Genomic DNA, 17,196 nt, shown 5'->3' with positions numbered 1-17,196 from the left:
TGAACATTTAACTGCCCGTCTTCAAATATTTCACCATCAGAGAAAAGTTCTTTATTTGTAATTTTATTTGTAAACAGTGTTTAGATTCTAGTAATTCTGTTACACCTGGGAAAAGCCTGAACATCTAACCCCAGCACTGCTGCAAATTAGTGAGACAGACACATTGGCAAAGGAAAGGGAGGCTGATCATAATTTTTTATGTTTTAGCAAAAAGGCAGGTGTATTGGAATGTATTTTTCTTACCTATGTTGATAAAATCAGATCTGTACTGGCAAGTCATCCCAAAACCAAAGTCTCTCCAAAATCCAGTTTCTTTCTTAATAATCTGCATGGAGGGAAAGGAATATTTATATAGAAGCAGAAATGCTTTCAGAGTGAGCATTCTGACCTGAATGTGGTCAGAAATAGGAGCAACTACCCTTTTATTCTTCCCCATGTGAATCCACAGCTGGTCCTGAACACATTTTTGTAGATATCCGTTGGACATATCTATATATCTGCCACCCCAAAACAGCTGTGTTCTTAGCTATCTTGGATAACCCCCTTGACCCAGAAAAATCAGGTTTTGCTCTGCTCCTGCTGTTGTAGACCAAGTAGAACAATATCACACCTCTGGAGATAATTTCTTTGCAGGCAAAGCATCCTCCAAAAGTGTTAGTTTCTGTGGGATTCACACCTGATGTAAGAAACATATTGGTAAACCAGGGAAGCCAGACTTTGCTGTCAGAACAGATGGTGGCATCTGCATTGTGGACCACAAGAGCTCTAGAAGAAAACAGTGGTTCTAATCTGATCACACAATCTACAGCTTTTTGATTACATTGATTTTGAGTAACAAGAATAATTTTCCATTACAGAAAACGCTATATCCACCTAAAATTGAACTCCAGAAATGCTTGGTGATAGATATATATCCCATGAAAGCCTTTGTAAAGATGAATGGTCTGCCTTCCTGAGATGGACAATCAAAATATTATTATTACAGGTAGAAAATCAGAGCACTGAGAAACAATGGCTATAATTTTGTAAGGCAGATATCCAAGTACAGATCTCTAAGGTCATAATTCATGCATGTGAGTAACCTAACCCAATCTGGAGAGACATCCAAGAGCTTCAAGGGATAGGCATTTAAATCCTCTGAGCAAGTCAGCAGTACTTCACACTCTTGAATGCCTGGTTAAAAACCTATCCATTAGCAGTTTCTTTAGAAAATCTTGACTTAGTCATGACAGAATTTCAGAAGATGAGGAAAGAGAACTTCCATTTCTGGTTTTACAAATCCTAGTATTTCTTTTACGAAGAAATGCTCTTCCAAAGTTTTCTCTCCTGATTTATTGTTCATGCCTCCCCTTCTTGTTCATAACTCTTGTCACTTCAAATGCTTTTTTAAAAAAATTATTTTACTGCTTGCATTGCTATACATTTCATTTCTCATTTCTCCTTTCCTTGAAAAAGCCAAGTCACTGCAGAAGCCAATTAAAAGGAAATAAGATTGAATCTGTCAGGCCTGCACTGTAACAAGAAGTCTCCATCACAATGCCCTTACAGCAAGCTACTCATGTGCATTAGCATTATTATTTCCCATTAGGGCAAGTGGCTGCTGCACAAATCAAATTCCAAATATCCAAGATTTCTGAAGGATTTTTGTTTTTCTCCTCAGCAGCCCAAGTTCCAGGACAGAGAGCTAACACTGTCTTGTTTTATTGGCATAGATCTGGCTTTATGCCTGGCAACTAATGTGGGCTAAAAATACAAAAATATACATAAAATGGGATTGGCTGTACTTCTTTAAATCAAGAAGCTTTTCTGACATAAGCATACATTTTATGATTCAATATTAGCTATAAATATTTTCACAATCCTGACAATATACTTTGTGGAATTTATGCTAGCTTGAAAGCTAAACTCTATTTCATTCCCTAAGCACAATTTTTACAAGCTTGAGGATCCCTGACAGGCTCTGCTCCCTGAGCAGAGAAAGAAAAGCTTATGTGAATCCCATGGTATGATCAGAACAAGTTTCTTCTGAGAAAAAAACAGTACAAGCAATTTTCCAGACACTTCAGTAAAAGGCTTTCTGGCTATATGTTTCATAACACAGAGAGTAGTTTAAAAAATTGCTTTAAAATATTTTGGATTGACTTTTCAAACTCTCATTCTTCATTTTTATAGAGGAACTGTACAAGGTGGGGGTAGTGATGACAGAAGACTGGACTCAGACACCAGGTGATCTTTTTCAACTGTGACTGTCTCTGGGCTCACACCACCTTAATTCATACTTATCCAGAACAACAATAGAAGCTGGGATGCTCTGGGGACAGTGTCCAGCCAGGGACAGGATGAGCCCTAGTGAGTGCAGTGCCTGGCAGTAAGAGAGGCAGATGTGGCAGGTTAGGACCTGGCCCAGAGGAACTGAATGAAGCTGCAGAGTTGACTTATGTTTCAATTTGAAAATTCAGCCACTTAGCAGCACTAGTGAGTAGAGAACTGGAGAGAAGCAAGACTCCCTTCTATCAGGCCTTTAGGCTCAACAACAGTGCAACACCAGAGCACAAGAGAATGGAGAACAGTGTCTGCAGCAGTGCCAGGCAATGGCTTGGTCACTAACATTCATGTGAACCTTTAATCTGTGTGCTCTTTCTTCCTCACAACAGCTCCCTTCTCATTCAGGAGACTCCTACATGTCTTAATCATATGCCTTATGGCAATGTTTTTAAAAATACTGCTTTTTTCTCTTGTCAAAATTATGCAGGTGAGATGAAAATCAGTGGAGCTGTGTTGTGTTGTATCAGTGCCAGAATAAAGTGACAGTTCCAAGCATGTGATTTGACTCAGACACTTCAGAAACACACTGTCTGCTCACAGGCAGTTCAGTCATGAACTGTGGGAAGGGAAAGGCCGCTGTAAGGTGCTCAAGTAAGTGGGGAATAACTGTGACAGCTCCTGGAGTTCTCTTTTTACTGACTGATCTGAGGACAGCTCTGCTTTTTACAAATGTCATGTCTTCAAATGCAAATAGTATTCAGTGACAGGAAGAAATCAGAGCAAGTCAATGATTGTCACCTCAAAATATCACACCATGGAGGAATTGTTCACTAGTTCTAACAGAGAAGCAGACATTTTAAAAGTTCTTAGTTTCCATGTAAAAACTCCAAAAAGGTTTAAAATAAATGGCACCAATGTACTTCCCAGTGAAAAACACTGCAGAACTCACAGTAAGGTGAGTGTTGTAGTTAATTTTGTCTGTGTGGCGGTCACTGTGCACAAGGAATAGGGAAATGCTATCCAAGAGCACATGTACCTTTAAAAAATGCTTTGTTAAAATAGAAGCAGGTATTCAGAGATGCATGTACTTACCAGCTGCTGTTCTAAAGATGGTATGGAATCATGGTGACCATAAATTATACTGGGGTTATACTGGCTGAAGAGAACAGGATAAAATACCTTCTTCCCTGGAAATGACAATGGGTTGTTTTTTTTAAAAAGCTGTATAAAACACACTTGTCTCTTAAAAGGTACAGTCCAGACCTGACCAAATCCAGACAAAATCACACAAGTTTTGCACTAAGCCTATGTTCTTTCCATGAGAATGTGAGGATATAATTAATAAAAAGATCCTGTTCCAGAAAGAACAGGTGCTGAAGGCAAGAGATTCTACACACTGGGAGCAAGAACTGTTAAAACTGATTTACAGTAGCTTCATTACCAATTCAAAGACAAGAATATTCTGGTGAAGGATTTTACATAATAGGTGGAACCTGTTGAAAGACAATGCACTTCATGAGGAGCAGTACCTGGCTGTGTGTTCAGTCTACAGGAGTTCAAGAATTCAGCTGTGAAGTATATGTCCACATCGCAAAAAAAGAGAACAACATTGTTTCCTTTCCAAAATCGAGCACCAACATCTAACCCTTTGCCCCTGGAAAACTCTTCATTCAGCTGGATGAAGGTGAAGTTCTTGAAGTTGGCTGACCTAGAAAGGAAAATATTCAGCAACTTACCCTGTCCATCCAGTCTTAATACAAGCTGGGGGTGGGAACCCCATATGAAAGAATTAACAGGTTAATATAAATCTGTAGTATCACATTTCTGAGAGCAACTGGAGGGAAGAGATGTCCTGTTTGACTCTTGAGGGTATTTCCTGTGTATGTTAAGAGCTTGACCTGTGTCAAGCACACACTAGCATTCCTGTCACAGACTTTCTTTGGACAGATCTCACAAAAATCCCAACAAGGTTTAGATTCACAAAAATATCTTCAGTGTGCAAATTTCAATTACCTGTGGTTACATTACTGTATCTATACAAGGGTCTTCTTCCTACACAGAGAAGACAAGCAAAAGGCTGCAGTGCCACATGATCTTGACAAATACAGCTATGTAACCAAACTTAACAGGGCAGAACTGGCCAAAAGTATCCAGTTCCTTTGTGCTCTACTGAAATTGTCTTCCACCTGCCTTTGGAAGTCAGATTTCAGTCCTAACAGTCAAAACCACTTTCAAAGAACTAAAGAGTTACCAGTGTGTGGGGGGGAGGGAAAAAACCCCAAACAGTTGCACTGAGGTAAATTGAGTTAAAATCTGCTCTGCAGTTCTAAAGACCACTCAGTGGGACTCTGGGTAACACCACTTTTATTTGATACAAAAAGAAAGCTATTTTCTGCAATGCACTTTAGAACCTTTTGGCACAACTATGAGTTTTGAGTTATCAAGTTTCCACTTCACGTAGGATCGCTGTATATGAACAGCACCAGATGTTCAGGTACTTACTTAGAAGTATTTTCAAGTATTGATTTGACTTCATTCATTTGTTCCTTTCCAAAGTAAACTACAGTGAGGTGAATTCTTCCATCCTGCTGAATGCCCATTTCCCTGGAGAAAAGAGATAGATTTGTGACTTGTTCCAGAAGTTACCTTCCTTCAATAACCTACAGCAGCTGGAGAAGGCAGAGTAGGGTGAACCTCAGAGGCATTCCTGGGGACGAGATTCACTGACAGGCATTCTTGTCCTGAGAAGGCTGCTCACTTTCTCCCTTAGAAAAGACAGAAGTTTTTCAGGCAGATAGGTACCAGCTCTCTAAACAGCATTTGTTATATTAATAGGATACTGTTAAAAGAGGCCATCCAGCCCCAGGAAGAATAATCAGGCAGGCAATAACTTCAGCACTCAGGAGAACATGAGAAAGGGGATTTTTATAATATCCTACCTCATAACCTTGAGTTTTTGCAACAGATATTCCAGAGTTCAGATCTTTGGTATTACTAAAACCTAAGTATTAGCAGAGATCAAATATGTAGCTCAAGGGTAAGACCAATCTGAGCAAATGCTAGAACGTGCCTCACTTGCACTAAGTTTAGTTTGTAAGAGTTCATCTATAATCAGCAGAGAGATCAGCATGACCAGAGGGCAATTTCTACCAGTCTAAAACAAGATAATCAGAGTACTAATCAGAAGGCTAATTTAGACAAGGAGCCTATTTTTAGATGGCTGTAATTAGACAAAACATCCCATTGTAAGAGTAAGTATCTTTTGATAACACAGTCTTTTCTGGGCAGCTATTTAAAGTTACATCTCAGTTCAGTTCTTCCTCTGAACATCATGTCTGTGCTGGAAAAGTAATAGTTTAAGAGTAACTATGCTGAAAGCTTAAATACATTTCCTTCTTGCCTTTTGTTGCCTTAATATTTTACCTAATGGAGCCCAGCAAAGTGTCTGGGAGCACTGACTCCCCTTTTCCTTTTTTCCCCTTTGCAACTAGTGCATGGCATTCTCATGTTGCCACAATTGTATGTGCCCAGCAAATAGATTGAGACTCTTGAGTCAGGTACATGCAAATCAGAAACCCTGATGACTGGAATATAATTGCTTTTATCGTAATCACTATGCATTAAGCAGTCAAATGCCTTTCAGTCTGTAATCTCAAAAATCACTCTGTGGCACAATGAACTGTTATGTAAAAGTAGCAGTGAGTGAGGTTTTGATAACTATTGTAAATCAAAGGCAACTCCAATGAAGGGGAGAGAGAATGATGCATCTGACTCATCATCAGAAGGCTAATTAATTACTTTATTATACTATACTGTATACATTTCATCTAAACTGAATCTGTCATGCACTCACTCCTGCTCACAACTGCACAGAACTGCACTCATCTCTGATTCTCTCGTGTCTGTCCCGTGACAGTCTCACACACACACCTTCTTGGCCCTGATAGGCCAAGGGAACAAAACATCCTCACTGTGGGTAAACAATCTCCATATTGCATTCTACTTTGGCACAATACAGGCATGGTGAGAGAGAAAAGAATTGTGTTTTCCTTCTTCTCTGCTTGTCTCACAGCTTCTCTCTTTTCAGAGGGCATGTGAATACCACAGATAACTCTTTTAATTGCATCTTACTTTCCTAGTAAGAAAAAGTAAAGGCAGCATTGAAGGAAACCCACCTGAAATTCTGCATGAATTGCCGAAATTTGCTGGCTCTCTTGGCCAACGGCACAATGACATTAATAAGTGTGTCAGCCATATTGACATTTTCATTTTTCACTTTCATTACAGGACCAAATGGCCGGAATAAAACAATCTTCTTGAACTGATGTTTTGCATCTCCTTTGAAAGTCAGCTCATACAAGGTGCCTTTATTTTTTTCTGTACGGTAGATCCCTGCATGAAAACAAAAATGAAGAGATTTTTGTATTAAAGTTGGGCTCCTGGGGGGAAAAAGGGGGAAAGTCTTAAGTTGCTACATCTAAGCTGAAAACACAACAGAGGCAATGAGATATTTACTTTTATACCAATACACAGTCCACTATCATTTGGAGGAGGCCATCACTGTAGCAGGGACACAGCCCTGGGTTGAAGGAGCTGTTTGGTATTCTTGCAGGCACATTCCAAGGCTTGGCTGAGTTACAAACCCCTGAAGATTACCAACTGCTCACTCTCAGTATAACCCAGCAGATGTACTGTCCTTATTTTTCAGACTGCTCCAATTGCACACTGCAGACATGCATGGTAATGGGATGCAGAGGGACTGCAAAGGCAGTCTGCCTCTCTGCAACAGAAGGGATTAGGCCATCTCCCAGAAAGTCAATTTCCTGATGAGCACTGGGAGGTTCTCTGGAAAGTCCCCTGATAAAACTTTGCAAACAGGCCCCAGCCATCAACTTCACCCACCTTCAGTCAGGACAAAACTCTCCTGTTACTCAGTTCTCAAGAGACTGCTATTTTCTGTATGAATGCCCACTCCTGGTCAAGTAATGGTCTGCAAGGATAACACTACAGTTTGTCAGAGCTAGACCAGGATACTTAATTCATACAATCATGTATTTATTTCCTGTATGGAAGAAACTTTTGACATACTTGATGGCTGAAATTGCTCTGGTTCATGCTGAGAGCCAGCATGAACTATAAAAGCCTTGATCATGCCCCACCAAAATACTATAATATCCTAAATGAGATCAAATTGGCAAAAAGGCTATAGATTTTACCCACTGTAAATGATACTTCAGTCCCTACAGTGTATACTGAAATAAAGCTTTTTCACTGGAAATCCATTAGGTTTAAGAAAGAAAAATTAACGTTAATTCCAACCAGTCATTAAGCCACTGTAAACATCTTAACAACTTAATCAGTACAAGAGTATAATTGCAATGCCTTCCATCTCTTGCAGAAGTTAAAGAGACAAGCACAAATGTCTTGAAAAAAACTCCTCCTCTTAACTTGCTTTTCTTTTCTTTCTTCTTTTTTTTTTTTTTTTTTCCTCTCCATCTGGCTAGGAAGCATAGCTTCTTCTGGTTATGAAAAACAAGACCAAAATAAGGCTTGCTTTTTAAAAAATTTTGGTTATTCCCTGATGTGTAACATTGCTGGGCATCTGACCCATAGGCTGTCAGCTCTGTCTGTATTTCTTGTGAAAGTCTGGGTCAAAGTTTTCTTCAAAGAGCAGTGACATAATCTCTTCATCTTGTATTGCAGCTTTTACATTGGTATAATCAAAAAACTAATTAGGTATGATTTTATCTGGAGAGAGTTCTGTGGGCTGTCTTATCTTCACTATCATTCTCTAAGTCTTTTATTCTTAATGAACGCTTTAGCTGGTTAATAATATATGCAGATTTGCTGATCTGTTGTTCACTTCATGTTTTATTTTTAATATAAGCTGATTCAACAAATGCTCCAATCCTCCTTCTAGCATAGTAAATGAATCTAGGGAGATAGGAGCTCCATAATTCTTTTGCTGCTAATCTTTCAGCATTGTGCCCTTGACTCCTCCTAGCTTTTCTCATAAAGTCTGCCCAAGCTGCAGACCATGAGCTACATCTGTTACTGAATGGAGCTCTGACCGCTCCGGCTGTTCGTCTCTGCACAGTCACGTGTAGGATGGCCTTGGGACAGCCCGCGCTTCAAAGGACAAGTCTGGACTCTTCAGATTTTCAGTCTTCAGATTGTTTATTATTTCTTATCTACAAAATTTTCTTCCAGCTCGACAGAGGTCTGACCAGTAAGGCAGCCAAGGGCACTCTGACCTCCCACTGGGCGGGTGTCTATTTTTGTACTAAAAACTACATACATCATATTTACCTTTATTTCCCAATACCTTTCACCCATATTAGCAAGTGCACCTTCATCAAGGACCAATCCCAAAGTGCCAACATAACCACAGAAAATGGATGACAAGAAGAAGAAAGAAGGAGGACAAGACACGCCCTGATCCCTCCATCTTGTGTCCATAACCCTCCCTGTACCAAAATCCCAAAATCTACATTTTCACCCTGTAATACTTCATTCTTACACATTCATTCCCAAGTGATTCTCTTGTCCTCAAACAGGTGGCACATCCCTTGCAGGGTCAAAATCCAACCACCAGATGCTTCTGGCAACATTCTAGGATTTCTGAGCTCCCCAAGGGTTGTCTCGGTAACTCTGGACATGTGGAGTGATGTGCTGAGTTCCCACAGAGCTCCTCTGAATAGTGGCCTAATAGCCCCTTGATTTCCTCCTCCTGGTGGCCAGAGAATAGAAATCTGGGCCTCTGAACCCTGCTCACCCATTTATTCTTACAGAAAGCCTGCTGATGATCTGAGTGCACTGTTGCGTGCACTCATTTGCTCAGGCAGTTTTTGAACACAGGTTTTACCACAGATGTTTGTGTTTGAAAGTTTAAGGCAACCTTCTGACATTCAGATAAACAAAATTCTAAATTAAATCTGATTTTCATTCCCTTTACAGATAAATTGATAGGACTGTTTCATATGTTTGACATAGTGAACTGACATTTTTTCATAATAAAAAAGTTCTAAATTAAATTAACAAATCTAATAGTATCTACCACACAATATTTCAGTTTTTGCTTTTACATTCTCTTCTACCTACCCCGGCCAAGAAACAGTGACCCCACAAATTCCACTTCCCTGGAGAGATGTAATATCCAATAAAGGAAACCTTGCCAAATAAGAAGTAGCTTAAAGATGAATGCAAATTTTGACCTGATTGGGGTCCCTCATAGGGCTATACATACAGAGGCTGCTTCTAAATCTGTAGTTTTGTTCTTGTTTAGTACCTCTACTATGGCTGAAAACAAGTAGTTTAGGTGCAGGCATTTGTACAAAATGGTAATCCAAGAATTTATAATCCCAACATTTTATACTGAAGAGAACTGTATGCAAGTTTAATGCCTCTAATTAAATATGTCTATTCTTCATGAATATTTAAACTATTTGTTTTTCATTTTTAAAAATGTTCTTTCCTTTTAAAGTATCTTCTTTTTAGAAGCAGAGAACAAAGTGATTTGCCCAAGGGCAGGCAGTGAGCCTTGGAAATGAGTCTGAATGTCTTGAGTCACTGTGGCGACTCACCCAGCAGAACATCCTGCCTTTTACAAATGTTTTCCATTTCCAAAGGCTCTACTTTATTTGTGCCACCAGGACTTTCTATGTGATTCAGGAAGATGTGTCAAACAACCTCAATTCTGAGACATGAACTATGAGGAGAAGAAAAAAGTAGTCTCAAAAAAGTAAACAAAACTCCCTTTTCCTTAAAAGATTGCTTCTGAAATGAAAGCCTTGGAAAGGCCAGATATTAAATAGGGATAAAAGAAGGTTAATTGATCACCTATTGCTTCCATTACAGCAGATATTTTTCAGAATATGCACCATTTCTTTGAGAGGCAGAGAGAAAAGTCAAAGCCTTTGGAAACCCAGTGTAAAAAAGTAAACAGAAGCTCTGTGTCAGCAGATAGAATGGCCCTAAGATGAAGGGAAAGAACAAGTGAGAAGCAAAAATGGCCTGGGCTGAAGAACTGATGAAAGAGCAGTAAGTCTCCAGTCTTCAGAGCAGCAATTCCCAGAGCTCTCTAAAGAAATGGAAAACACCTGATGTCTACTCAGCAGGGCAGGCAAACAACTGCCAGCTATATGGATCTACATGAAATGTGTAACTAGCAAACAGCCACACATTCATAACAAAATGCTGTTGAGTGGATGACAATTCTAGTCTCAGTTCTACAGACTACAGGCTTCAAGTCTCCTAGTGTCTCTAGAAACACTCCCTGGACTCATGTAGTTCCCTTCTGTTAGATGATGTAGGAGCCACTATGAGGATTTATCAGGATTTGTTGTCCTCGTTTTAACTCAGTGCTACAATGGTGTTCCCACTTCACATGCAGTAAAATACAGCATCTTATCCTTTGATGAAAAGCATCATTCCTTTGTCCCAGTAAGCAGCCATGGCAAAATTCCATCAGATAGACCACTACCAGTAGCTGCCCATTTGAGGAAGCAAAGCTACTCCTTTTTCCTTTGCCTCTGAGACCTTGATTAAAATTCCAGTCACTAGACAGCCCCATACTTCAAGTAGGAAAACTTTTGATCCAGCATATTTGAAGGTGTTATGGCAGGGCATTTCTTAAAAATCCAGGGATTTTCTGGAGCTATTCACATTAGGAAAGAATATCATCAGGCAGTGATTCCATTCACTTATGGAACACACTACTGAGGCTTGTCAGTCTCCGAATTATCATCTCCATCTCTGAGAAAATGAGCAACTCCCAGATCTATTTGGTGCTGCTGCTATTTACATAAATTAATGACTGGACCTGTTATCCTGCTTTCTGAACAAGTGGCTTTCTACTGGAAACAGAACAGTCCTTTGCCTGCTTATAATACACAGAAATTTCTTTTTTTTCCCCATGCTGTTTCTTACTGACTCCCCTTGGCAGAAAGCTAGTGAACTTGGTTCATAAGTGGGAGGAATAAAGGGGAGAAGGGAGCATTATAGCAGCTGAACAGTCCAAGTGCGTCTGTCAGGAGAGAAGCTAAGCAGAGAAGCAGCCAGATGGATACATCTCAAGCTCCAGGGAGAAGGTGTGGCTCCCTTGGTTTTGATTAAGTGGGGGGGGAAATGGAAAATTCCACTACGTGTCAGCTATTGCTCTGGAGGGAGAACTGAGAATCCTATGCAAATTTCATGTAACAGCAAATCTGCTGAGGAGTTTAACTCCGATGTAAGGTACGAGGGTCATAGTCTAATTTCCTAAGTTACTCTGTCTAGAAACTGCAGAGAATGCAACACTAATTTTAAGATGCCAGAGAGACAAAACATTTCTCCTTTAATGCAAGAAGTGTTTGAAGAAACATTTCCCCTCTGCAAAGACAAGAATAAATGCACAAAATTAAAAAAAGGAAGAGATACAGACCCCAGCTGAGTTTATTGCCACACACGACCACCCTGCCTAACAATGAACTAGTACTGAAAAAGTGATAGCAGGTGCCAGGATCCACAAGAAAAGAAAAATCCACACAGGAGGCCGAGAAAACAAGATTACTGTGCACAACTCTATCTTCTAGCTAGACTCAGGATCAGAAACACACTTGAGCAAAGCTGGTGTCAAAGGCGTCTCTAAGTAGAGCAGAAACAAGGACACAAATCCCACATACTGACAGCAGCAGTTCAGATTTTAAATCCTGTCTCTGACCCTGATTACCTGATTTTCATTTCAGCACATCTCTCCACCTGAACAACCTTAAGATGAGAGCTGTAGCCCCACATTTAACATGAGAGGCACACAGTTTTGTGTGCTGTTATTGCTTAAGCAGCTGGAAAACACTTAGAGGCTTAGTGCTATTACTTTCAGTGCAAATCTGGGCACTCCCAGAAATCTCCAGCTGCCCATGGCAGTTCCAGAAAATGAAAACAGCTGGCTTGGTGGCTGGGTCAGTGGACTCATGTTTGCTGTGTTGCTGGACTTATACTAAGTTGCTGGAAGCTGACACAGAATCCAGCTTATTAGTCATTGTGTAGGCAGTAGCACCTGCAGAGCACTGTTTCCAAAACAAGTTCAGAGTCCAAACTATACTTGAAATGCAGAACTGGAACAGATAATTCAGTCCTCCCTACACATACTGAAGTTACACAGAGCAATGGATTTGTCCTTTGATTGGCAGTTTCTGCCATTCTTGGGAGAATAAAGTTGGGGGGAAAAAAGAGTGACAAGAAGTCACAGAGATGTCCAAAGGGATTTGGCAGGGAAATTTTCTGCCACGTCTCTTTGTTTCCAGCCCCAGTACATGGATCACTGCATTGGCAAACAGATCAGTCTGCACTGATGAGTGAGAATTAGAATTTGTTCCCTTGAACCTGCAGAAGTAAGGACCTGCCTCACAGGGGAGTACATAAGGAAGGTTCCTTGAGCTCAGACTGAGCTGTGCAGAGGCCTCCAGTTTCTTGAGCTCTAAATCATGTGAAAGACTTCCTCCCTCTGGAGAATTTCACCATGGTATAAGAAAGCCAGCAAGACCATTAGTGCATGAAGAACCTCCACAGAGCCAGCACTAGCATGCATCTCTTCGCCGCATCTTTCTGCACTTGTTGCCTGAGCACAGCACTGGTACCTTGTCAAAGTCTCTTACTTATGCATAAAGGCAGGCCCACAGCTTAATTGATATTAAGCAATGTGTTTCAGGAAACATCTCCTTTCTCGTCACCGTCTCACATGGAAAAGGTGGTGCCAAACAGTCATACCTGCTTGTTCAGCACCTATAAAAACTGTAGAAACTTATTTTGAAAATATAAACTAAACAACAAACAGAAAGGAGGAGAATGGCAGCATGGATTTGAACTGCAGTTGCCAGTGTTAACTCTGGAAATAGATCTGGGATTGCAATCTGGTCAGTCACTCTTTGCTTTGTTGGTTTTGAGGCAAACACATGACTAGAGAGCTGTGAGAACACATTGGTGTCACTCTAGGACACAAAGTTGTCACCAGGTCCGGTTCCCCAGGAAAGCTGCCATTTTGCAATAGTGCCTGAGACAGCATCACTAGGTCACAGCACTGACACCATCCCAGACATCAGTGCTCTGACAGGGCTCCCATCTCCCTCAGCAACTCAGCCACCCAGAACTCCTCCCCAGCACTGTGTGGACCTGCTCTCTGCATACGAACCTTCCACAAAGTCGGAGGCTGTGTACAGGCGGGGTTTTGCCTTGCTGACCCCATCTGGCTTGTTCAGGCTCCCCACTGCTAACTCGATCACCTCTATCAACTCATCTCGCTTGTCCTTCCTTACGGGCTTCTCCTCCGGGTGCCGTGTCAGCCCTGTCTCCAGCTGGTAAACCTTCTGGAGGGTGAAGCTCTCAAAGGGCACTGCCGCGTACTCTGTGGACAGCTTAACACCGCTGTGCACCTCTGCTTTGTCTACTTGGGAACGCAGGAAGGCCAACAGGTTGGCCTGGACCTTCTCTGGCTTACTGTGGTCAAGATGAATGTCCAAGGGGGCTGGGTACTGGTTCTGCATGTTCTTAAGCTGCTCGGTCCTACCCTGGAGCTCAGCCTTCAACTGGGCAATTTGTTTCTTCAAGCTGATGATGTAATTGCGGTGCTGCTCCTCTCGCTCTTGCAGAATGGCTTCATATCCCTCCTTCACAGTTGGACTGTGCACCCTGGGCAAGGCAAGCTGCTGGCTGTCACCCTTGGGTGTGCAAGCCAACATATAAAAAATAGACACTGAGCAACAGGCCACCACCAGCAGGCCTATAAGTCGGGGAAGAAATAGAATAAATCCTCGTCGGAGCATCATATCTCAAAAAAGCAGAGTCTAACCCCACATATGCAACAGTTCTTATATCCATGCAGTGCCACAGAGGCCTCTGGTCTTGAAGTACTCTTACACAGATACATGTATGTGCAGGAACTGGTTTGTCAGGTCTCTTGAAATGTGTGCTCTGCCTCTATATGGAGCTTTCTCTGGTGTGTACTCAGCAGGACCAAAAGACAAGTTGTGAAGCAAACAGGACACGTCCTGATCCTCATGGCAACACCTATGTTGTTGCAATATGATCAGATGGTGGCTGATGGAGCCTGAGGACCTGAAAGATAAATGACAAAGACAGACAAGTTAGAATTTGGTCATTCAGTCCAGACCATTTAGCGTGTTCTAATTTAGCTTGTTTCTCAGCTGCTCTAGCAGATCTCAAAGCTGTGAAGTGCTTGAGCTAAGACCCTAAAGGTGCCAAGATCCTTATGTGAAAAATCCCATATGTATCCCTTTCATTGTTAATAACATGGCTTGGCCCATTGCCCATGGGAAACTAGTCCAGGCCTCAAAGACTCCCATGCTTCACCATAACTTGGAAGAGTCTAGTGGTCGGATGCTAAAATGCTCCGTTCATCCAGGCATTGATGGCCCTTCAGGTGTTCTCAAATCTTGGAGTGTTCACTCAAGTTTTGAAAGGAAGGCACTCAGTCCCGCAGCTACCACATCCATTTTAGCTTCCAGGGAGATTCTTTCAAAAATGCCACATGACAAATATAGTTCATTCAAACATATGAAGCCTGACCTGGAGTAGAAATCTGATAACCAGAAATCTAAAACTGTTATCAAGGCCAATTACTACAACTATCATTGTCTGACACATATCCTACCAGATGCTCCCATAAAACCCAGATAATGAGGAAGAGGACATATTCTAGGAACACTCAGACCGATTTTACCCAAACTCAACAGGAGATTTGTTGCAATTTTGAAACTGCCATCACTGCACATTTTTTTAACATTTCAAGACCCTCTTCTGTTTCTTATAACATTATGAAGATCTTTGAAAAAATGTACAGTAAGACCATGTTTTCCAGTCTGCCTAGGACTATAGACCACAGAGAAGGTGGAACTGGGAACATTATAATTTTTAATAAAACTTCTTTAAGTATATATAGATAAGGGAAAAAAATTAGATTATTGAAATTGAATATTGATCTAGCTATAAGCTACATTAAAACAATTGTGCTGAGAACATTACCAGAGAGATTTTCAAGTCCCTTGGGTTTGACTCAAACCCATGCTGGTGCAAGGAACTTCATCATTTACCCTGTACATTTAGGTATCAAGGCTGAGTGACATCCTACATTACACATTGTTAGACATAAACACAATCAAATTAACCCCTTGGTGCTCTCCCCTTGGATGCATGCATGACATCATTACACTCTTTTGACAGAGAGAGTCACAGTCCTTTCAGGCATAAATCCTTGCTGGCACACCCTTAAGCAAAAGCAGTTTGACTAAGAATAAGACTTTCAGAGTTATTTTCAGTTATTTCTAGTCTTGAATCAAAGTCTTATGTAGGACTTTTTATAAAACTGCTCTGTGGCTTCCCCCCCCTCCTGCCCTCCCCCCCATCTTGATTGACTGTTACTCCATATGCAGCAGTTACACAGAGATATTTCTGATGTTTGGACTGTTATTATTTTATCAGTTTGCGGAGCTTCTGGGAAAAAACCCAACTTTGAGCAGGAATTGAGGGGGCTAGAATGAGCCATAAAAATAGTACTGTGTTTTTTTCAAAGTAATGCTAAATTACTTTTATAGCATTTCTAGGATTCTCCAGAAAATGTCAGCATTTTCAAAGAAAGATTTGCTGATTTTCAAGAAAATATTCAAGCAGCAGGAGAAAAGGACGGGATGAAGTTGGCGCCCTTACCTTTTTGATGTGATTTCTTTGGAACATCTTGGTCTGCTACTGCTTCTTCTCAGCTTGCCAAAACCATTGCCTCTTTATCTCCCTTCTCATGCCTTTCCCAGAAAATGAGTGTACTATGAAAAGTGCTGTCAACCTCAGAACACCTCTTCATTGCTTTCACATTTGTCAGCTGCCTACATCTTCAGTCTGTCTCTCGTGTGGTGAAAGGCTGTAGTGGAGACGCTTCCTATGGATGCACTAAAAATGTTGGCCTCCTGCAAATGTAAAGGAGCTTGTCAAAGCAGGGAAAATTAATCTGGGCATTTCTAACTGTACAACAGATCTGGCTAGAAGACTGTAAGAAGGTAGTGTGCAGGGAGACAGGGTCAGGAAGTGGTGAGATGTAGTACATAAAACACTGCTGTGCTTGTATGCTTCCCTTCACACAATTAGTCCATTGACTGAATTGGCAGAAGCTGAACATCAGTGAAAGGATTAGTTGTACTAACATGGTATAAACTGAAATTACATCTCAATGGCTTAGATAAACACACTATTTAATTTCTATAAGCAGCTACAGACTTGAGTTCTGGTCAAAGAGCTCTTCAAACGTTGACCTTAGAATATATATGTATATAGATAACCATCTTCACTAAAATGTAGTATCTCTCTCTTCAGGGTACTATCTCTTTTCTATATAGTTTTCTGGTTTGAAATCTCTGCCATCAAAGATGCATCTTAATAAACATTTCAGAACAGTAAATTAGCAGAGCTACTTTGTCCTTTGAAACACCATTTTCATAGTAAGGAATTGAGACTATGGGGACTTCAACCTTCTTCACAGGATTTTACCATTATGACTGTAGACATCCTGACAAGAAGCTTTCATTGCTTGCACTCTGGATCTGTCTTATTAAATTGTACTGGTAGCTTCAGTGGCATTGCCTTACAGTGACTGACATTTAAATATACAGCTGCTACTGGACTACTATCTCATGGACATGCTTGTGAAAGCAGTCCCTATCCAGGTCAGTGCCAAAAAAAGCAGATTACTTTAAATCAACACCAAAGGTGGTCACAGCTAAGGCATGTCAGCTGCATAGGCAAGTACCAGAAAGCCAGGGATGGTAACTCCTCCTAACAACCATTCTGTTGATTTCACCAGACCAACACAGTTTCACACCAGCTGAGATGAAGACAAACTGAAATGTCAGTTTTTTTCCTAGGAACTGACAAAAACGCCTCTGTATTTCA

General features: G+C 40.9%; 1 protein-coding gene across 4 annotated transcripts in view; it reads right to left on the bottom strand.

Moving 5' to 3' along the window:
• The window catches only part of CSGALNACT1 (chondroitin sulfate N-acetylgalactosaminyltransferase 1), a 59,655-nt gene that overhangs the window by 18,880 nt on the left and 23,579 nt on the right, over positions 1–17,196 (bottom strand). For all 4 annotated transcript variants that reach the window (XM_058024570.1, XM_058024567.1, XM_058024568.1 and 1 more), the window contains 7 exons: positions 15,964–16,217; positions 13,433–14,355; positions 6,441–6,657; positions 4,768–4,869; positions 3,795–3,973; positions 3,358–3,452; positions 244–325 (listed from right to left, as the gene is read on the bottom strand). In XM_058024570.1, coding sequence (XP_057880553.1) covers positions 244–325; positions 3,358–3,452; positions 3,795–3,973; positions 4,768–4,869; positions 6,441–6,657; positions 13,433–14,066 — 1,309 coding nt within the window. In that variant the 5' untranslated portion in view covers positions 14,067–14,355; positions 15,964–16,217. The remainder of the gene's footprint in view (positions 1–243; positions 326–3,357; positions 3,453–3,794; positions 3,974–4,767; positions 4,870–6,440; positions 6,658–13,432; positions 14,356–15,963; positions 16,218–17,196) is intronic.

Source organism: Melospiza georgiana, chromosome 5, assembly GCF_028018845.1.
Source record: "Melospiza georgiana isolate bMelGeo1 chromosome 5, bMelGeo1.pri, whole genome shotgun sequence".
Taxonomy (NCBI): Eukaryota; Metazoa; Chordata; class Aves; order Passeriformes; family Passerellidae; genus Melospiza; species Melospiza georgiana.
The sequence above is the reverse complement of the archived record's forward strand: the minus strand, read 5'-3'. Positions and strand labels throughout refer to the sequence as shown.